General features: G+C 34.7%; 1 protein-coding gene across 1 annotated transcript in view; it reads right to left on the bottom strand.

Annotated features, from left to right (window-relative positions):
* The window catches only part of LARP1B (La ribonucleoprotein domain family, member 1B), a 48,538-nt gene that overhangs the window by 2,498 nt on the left and 38,376 nt on the right, over positions 1–7,664 (bottom strand). Inside the window, exon 8 of the mRNA XM_006901163.1 lies at positions 2,244–2,416. Coding sequence (XP_006901225.1) covers positions 2,244–2,416 — 173 coding nt within the window. The remainder of the gene's footprint in view (positions 1–2,243; positions 2,417–7,664) is intronic.

Here is a 7,664-nt window from a genome sequence, read left to right on the forward strand (position 1 = left end):
GTATATATGTTTGATCCTTTGGCAGTCTATAGTATTCAGTACTCTGACAATACAACTCAAAGATACCGATACTTCTGTCATTCTTATTTACTGCCCAACTTTCAGCTGCATAGCAAGTAACTGAAAAAATTATGGTTTAGATCAGGTGCACCTTAAGTCTTCAAACTGATATGGCTTTTCAGGACTTTGGAGAGGTCCCTGACAGCAGACTTCCCAATGAAATATGTCTCCTGGTTTTTTGACTGCTGGTACCAAGTGGGTTGATATTGCCAAGTAAAATGAAACTGCTAACAATTTCAATCAACTCTTCATGTATCACGATTTTACCTACTGGCCCAGTGGTGAAGATTTGTCTTCTTGATGTTGTGATGTAATTCATATTGAAGTCTGTCATCTTTGATCTTCCACTGCAAGTGTTTCAAGTTCTCATCACTTTCAATAAGCAAGGTTTTTTTCATCTCTACAGCACAGATTGTTAATGAATCTTCCTTTGATCCTGATGCCACATTCTTCTTCACAAAGTCCAGCTTCTCAAATTATTTGTTCAGCATACGGATTCAACAGGTCTGGAGAAAGAGATCAGCCCTGATACACACCTTTCTTCATCTTAAACTATGCAGTATTCAATTCCTCTGTTCAAAAAACAGTTTGGAGCAGGTATAGGTTTCACATGAACACAATTAAGTGTTCTGGGATTTCCATTCTTCTCAACGTCAGCCACAATTTCTACAATGTACACAATCAAAAACCTTTGCAAAGTCAATATAGCACAAGTAGACATTTTTCTGGTATTCTCTGCTGTCAGCCAAGACCCATCTGACAGCACCACAGCCTCTTCTAATCCCAGCTTGAACCTCTGGCAGTTATTTGTACATGTCATATTCTAGCTGTATTTGAATCTTCAGCAGTATTTTGCTTACTAGTGGTATTAATGAAAATGTTCAATAATTTTTACATCCTAGCAGATCACTTTTTTTGGGAATGAAAACAAGCACAGGTCTCCTCAAAATGGTTGGCCATGTAGCCATCCTCCAAATTTCCTGGCACAGTTTTGTGAGCATATCTGGGGGTGCATCTATTTGTCGAAACATGTCAATTGGTATACCATCAATTCCTAGGGCTTTTTTTTGCTAATGCCTTCAATGTAACTTGAACTTCATCAGCACTGGTTCTTGACCATACTCTACTTCCTGTAAGGGTCCTGTATCCAACAATTTTTTTAGTGACTCTATATTCTTTCCATCTTCTTTTGATGCTTCCAGGATTAACCAAGATTTTGTCCATAGCATCTTTCAGTATTGTAACTGGAGACTTGAATTTTTCAGTTGTTTCAGCTTGAGAAATGCCTAGTAACTTTTTCCCTTCTTGTCTTTCAGCTCCGGGTTTTTCCACATTCCTTCACAATACTTTTATTTGTTTCCTCATGCTACCCTTTGAAATCTTCTGTTCATTTTCTTTATTTGGATAATTATTGAGAGTCTTACAAATACTTAACCAAGGTTATAACTTGTATTTTCTAGAGTCTTACAATTGTGACAAGGTTCTAACTTCAAGATTTAGGAGCATGTTCTAAGGCTATTTATTCTTTTATGAAAACAGAAATATTAAATAAAGGTTAGCAGCTAAATGTATTAATCCTTTGCACCACCCCAAGATTCCAAATTTAGTCACAAAAAGGCTAAATAAAAATATTTTCATGTTCAGAAATTAAATAAAAATTTTAAAAACTGATAAAATATTATTTGCTATTAATAAAAGCCTTTTTGGAAGCAGGAATGGCATCCACTTCTTAAATAACATGCCTCTGGAAACTCTATAAGCTTTGAAAAATGTCGATAGTTGTAGAGGGGCTTCAGGCCTTTTGTTTATAGGGTCGCTATAAGTCGTGGGCGACTCAAAGGCAATCAACAACAATAATAAGCTTTTCAGTTCTATTGAAGAACTTCATTGATTCTTTACAACTTCTCAAATTTTCAAATAAAAAATATGCTAACATAACCACACAGACAGTATATAATATTTTACTTGGTCTTTTAACAACCTGTTCTAGTTGTGCAATGTTTAAAATATTTGGTGAGCTGAAAGGTCAGGCTTTCTAATCCACCAGTTAGTCACTGTGAGAAAGATTTGGCAATCAACTTCTGTAAAGATTTACAATCTTGAAAGTCCTATGGGGGAGTTCTACTGTTTGATAGGGTTGTTGCATCAGAAAAAGCAATCAGTTTTGAGTTATAACAACTTACCCTGAGTTTCACTGGTGAAGGGCGATGTCTCTTTTTTACTTCTATCCAAGGCTCTGAGTCCAAGTCAGGCAAACTAGTAGACAACCCTCTACACATAGCTTGAAGATTGCATGTGTTGGTATTTTTCTTTGGACCCAACAGACTTCCAATTCTTGGAGAGTTTGGGGCAGACTCTAAAATTTTAAATTAGTTTTATAGTTAAAATACTGACTTCTTTCCCATCATTAGATAGTTCAATTTTTTCCTTACCTTGAGGGTTTTTTCTTACAAAACCATGGTGAATCAATATATCAATTATAATCTCCTCAGTGTTTTGAAACCTAAAACGTTTACAGCTCATATGAAGGTTAAGTCCATGAGTATTTAACAGTAGCAAAAGCAATGCTTATGTAGGCTTATATTCACAGAGATTTCTCAAAAGCATTTCAGTAGATCAGTTACTAATTAAGATAGTACATTTACCTTCAATTTCTCTTTAATGATTTGGATTAAAATTTGAGTTATAGTGAAATTATCGAATCTCAAATTTTGTTAGGTCATAATTAGGCAGACTGTATATTTTACTCAAGGTAAAATTAGTTCTTCATTATTCCAGCAGGATACAAACTAAGGCAGCACTACTCCCATTCTTCCTATTTCTTTTACTTTGATATAATAGTGTTTTCCTCCTACCATTGCTCACAGTGGATATTGTGAAAAAGTATTAAGAATATCATTAAAACAAGCACTGTGGCAATGGGACAATTAAAACAGACTTTCAAGGGAAAGGAAAAGGAACGAACTAGGGGGTAGAGAAAATAGTGCAACAATGAATGAATGGAAATCCAAAATCTCTGTAAATGTTCATTAAAATCAATAAAATTTAATAAAGAAAAAAAGAATATTATTAAAATGCACAGTGCTATCAATAATAATTATAAACTGTATTAAAATTTAAAAGGTTTCAGTTTTAGGACTCAACCATCAGATTTAAATCTGAAAAATTACTTCAAAATAAAGTAAAATTTCTCTTAAAAAAGTGTATTTTTTAAAATAAAACGCTAGAAGTATGTAGGTAAGGAGCTACACTGCCAACCCAAAGACATGTGGTTTGAATTCTTCAGCTTATCCATGGGAAAGTGATGGGTAATCTCCTCCATGCAATTTATAATTTCTGAAAACCTGCTAGGGTCAGCTCTGAGTTGCTTCTGATTAAACAGCATATAACAACACAATAACCCTTGAAATGTGGCTAATCAGGCAATGTGCTTAGAGTTTAACATAAACACTCAAATACAGAGACTTGGTATGAGGAAAAAAAATAAACATTGTCAGATATAATGATTATTATTTCAATGATAGTGGTATATGCTAAATTAAACTTAAAAATACTACTTAAATAAATATCATGCTTTGTACTTTTTAAGGCTACTTTGTTGCTGTTGTTAGGAACCATTAACTATGAACCAACTCATAGGTGACCCTCCAGGTTTTCAGAAGCAGTAAACTGCACAGGAAGAGACCATCCATCTTTCTCAAGATGCCATGTCTTCAGGCTGACCATGTAGCTCCTTACCACTTGGCCACCTGAGCTCCTTTTTTACCCCCGTTTCTTTATAATTTTTAATCTTTCCAAGTTGTACCTGATAAAGCATCATCATTTGTATATAAAGACAATGGTTTTAAGATTAAAAAAATTATTGGATTGTATATATTCATATGCATCATTATTTGTACATGTACTTCACGTTTTATACACTCATATATATTTTATGTAATTAATTAGCATTGCTCCATCTTTTCAAGTCCCATAGCTCCCTTTTAAGGCTATTAGAATTTGTTCAATTATATTCTCTTCCTAGTTGACATTGCAGCTCTAGAATTTTATCAATCCATACACATCACCATTTAGTCCACAAATGTTCTGAAGTTTGGACATTATACAGGAATCACGAAAATGTTAACCCCAACTAGTTCTACTACTATGCATAGTCATGAATGCACACATAGTCATTTCTATTACTATGCATGAAACTTTTAGTATAGGGAGTACTACACTTAAGTATCTAGGTCAGGAGACTGACTTAGCACATAATAATTGTTGTTGAGAATTAATTACTATATATAACCAAGGGCTCTTAATTCAGACTCACAATGACTCTATGTATCAAGAAAAGAAGTGTATTTCATAGTATGGTTCTCAGTGGCTGACTTTTAGAAAGGAGATTGTCAATCCTTGTTTTGAAGACAGTTCTGAATAAGCAGTTGAGGGGTTCAATTGTTAGCACTACACAGGAGCTCCCATTTCCTCCTGTGTGATTTACAGACTCTGAAAAGCCTTGGGACAGTCAATGATGAATAGCACATAACAAGCCAGGTGCTCTAAAGTACTGTGTGGTAGAAAACTCAAAACAGTACCTGCCACTTCAAATTTTTTTTTAAATTTTTTAAAAAAATCTAAGGATAAAGAAAGATTTCTTTGATGATGGACCACCCGCTTTAAGAGGAACTATGGAAAAGAGAAACCATGCCCGTAAAGTGAGGTCCCCAGTATGGCCTCCTAGGTGCCTACTGTTTTGTAATTTCTTTATTTTTCATTTCAATGAACATCTACAGAGATTTTGGAATTCCATTCATTCATTGTTGCACCCCTCTCCCCGCCCCCCCCCGTTTGCTCCTCTCCTTCAAACGCAAAAGAAAAACTCCCCCATTGGTATGCAATCCCCCACACATATCCCCCAACCCCCAAATATAATCCACTCTGCAACCCTCATTCCATACTCCTACGATAAACATAATGCCCTAAAATATAAAATATTCTCTCCCCCAAAGACTTCAATGCCGTAAACATATTTCATCCAGTTTTTCTCAGTCTCACCCCCATCCCGATGCCAGCCTCATCTAGGTGCCTATTTTTAAAAACAACACTGACATAGAGCCAATTCCAACTCATAGAAACCCTCCCTTCAGGTTTCCAAGCCTGAAAAAAATTTAATGGAAAAGAGAAGCTGCTATATTTGAACCACTGACTGACTGAAATTAGCAATTATCAACTCAAGTCAAATTATGCCATCAGAGCTCCCTGTATCAAAAGTAAGAACTACAGGTTTCTCTACTGGAAATTTAATCTTTTAACCTTCATCTACTAGTTTATTATATACTCAACCCTAAATTATTTCTAAGCTTCAATAACACTCTCATTATTATTTTACCATAATCAAAATATGTTTATAAATCATTGACATGAAATAGCCAAAGAAATTGGCATTAAGGTCCAGGAGAGTGCCTGAGAGAAAAATGTTCCTTCTGAGCCTCACTGGAGCTGTAACTCAACGTTTTTCTTTTCTTTTCCTTGTTGTGTACTGTTGAATCAGATCTGACTGTCATAGGAGGAGACTGCCCCTCCTTCTCCAGTGGAGCATCTGGTGGATTAGAACTACACACCTTCAGTATTGAAGTACAGCTTCTTGCCAATAGGCCACCAGTGCTCCCTTGTAATTCACTTTCAGTTACACTTTTACGGAGGACAAATAATTCCTCTCTGGGCTTTACCTAGATTTGCTAAGCATTGCTACATGATGGATATAATTTTATCTGAAAGATCTCAAATGCCATCTGAATTTATATCACAAATCAAAATGAAATTAATTAGGGCTTGCACTATAGACATCAGCTTCCATAAACCAAATACTTTAGAATTTGTGTTCTAATACATTCCTTCCTCTGGTCACTTATTTTATTCAAAATCTTTTCATCACACTTAAGCTGGTGTGGTTTTTTGCATACATGAACTAGTTGAAGGCTCATCTGGCTACTTGCTACAGGATAAGCTTTTAAGACTTCAGAAACCATCCCTTTTGATAGCTGAGCATTATCTAATTTCTTCACTATGCCTTATTATGGTACCTTTTAGTGATCATCTTATGAGGATAATATGAAACGAGACCAAAGTAGATGAAATACTTCATGTAACAAGCTATAAAACTTGAAAATAGGTGAACAGTTTTAAAAACATTTAAAGAGTGGTTTGCTTATAATAATTAAGACATATGTATGGACTCGGTGGTTTTGTGTATGTATGAAATTTTTTCAAATACCTGTTAAAAGTTAAGAGTTATGACAAACCACTAACCCTCCACTGTCAAAAAGATTTACTGTAATTTGGGTAAGTGTGACAATAATTTCCATTTACAGACATGCACAAAAAATTTTAGACATGTATTTTAACACTGGCCACAACTTTTAAGAACAGAAAAACATTCTTCATCTTTAGTCCACCAGCTGCTCTAAGGGAGAATGCTAGGCAATCATGTCCCATGCGCAATTTATAGCCTCTGAAATCCACCAGAAGGTCACTTAGGAGTTGGTTTTGATTCAACAGCATTTGAGTGTTTTAATTCATTAAAAATCCTAATTCAGTTTTTGAAAGGAGAAATCAGTATATATATTCTCTATCATCTATTTGTTAAGACTTCTTTAATCTGAGGGAATCACAATTCTGGGTCATTTCACAGGTTTCTTTAAATGGAATGTATCAAGTATATAGGGTACATTCAAGAGTATTTCCTAATATCAAGTTTTCAAAGCAAACCTCATTGCATATCCAATATGATTAAAACATTAATAAGACTAATAAGCTTGCATCTCAATTTTTGTGAATGATATAATTTTTTTAAGGGCTGATAAGGTGCTTGAGGCATGTTGTCTAAAGGAGTCTACCCTTAGAAAAAGGAATCATACTGGGGAAAGCAGAGGGTCACAATAAAAAGGAAGATCCTCACCAAGATGGGCTGCTATAGTGACTACAACAACGAGCTTAAGCATGGGAAAAGTAGAGGAGAGGTACAGAATTGGGCAAGTGATCAATCTCTATTCATAGGTCCCTGTGAATCAGGGATAACACCTAATAACAACATACTCAGAACACGGCAAAATCTGACTTCTTACCACTGACACACAGAAAACTTTTCTGGAGCTAATAGGTCCTCTGCTCAGTACATGCCTTGTAAAATAATTTAATCACCACAGAGGAAAAAAAGACAGAAAATTTCATTTCTCAGATGAAAAAAAATCAAATTCCTAAAACCATGTTCTTAACAATTAAGTGTCTTCCAATTTAAGATAAATGGATAAAAACAAAGTTTTAACTACTTTTCTCCTCCGACATTTCCACTGTTGTAAACACTGCTTACAGCTACATATTGTCTGAAGCAAGCAGTTTATTAAAATTGTTCTTAATTTTAAGTTCTTTAGATTATACATTAGAAACTAAATTGATAATGAAGAAATATGAAATATGTTATATTTTGGGAGTTATTCTAATTCCTCTTATCACTTGTTCCTACAGTTGTAAAAATATGAAAACCCACCACAAGAAGATAAAAGTAAATAACCCAATTGAAAAATGGATATAGGATATGAACAGACACTTCACCAAAGAAG

The sequence above is a fragment of the Elephantulus edwardii genome, unplaced genomic scaffold (assembly GCF_000299155.1).
Source record: "Elephantulus edwardii isolate Elephantulus edwardi_28Jun2011 unplaced genomic scaffold, EleEdw1.0 scaffold00311, whole genome shotgun sequence".
In the NCBI taxonomy this organism is placed as follows: domain Eukaryota; kingdom Metazoa; phylum Chordata; class Mammalia; order Macroscelidea; family Macroscelididae; genus Elephantulus; species Elephantulus edwardii.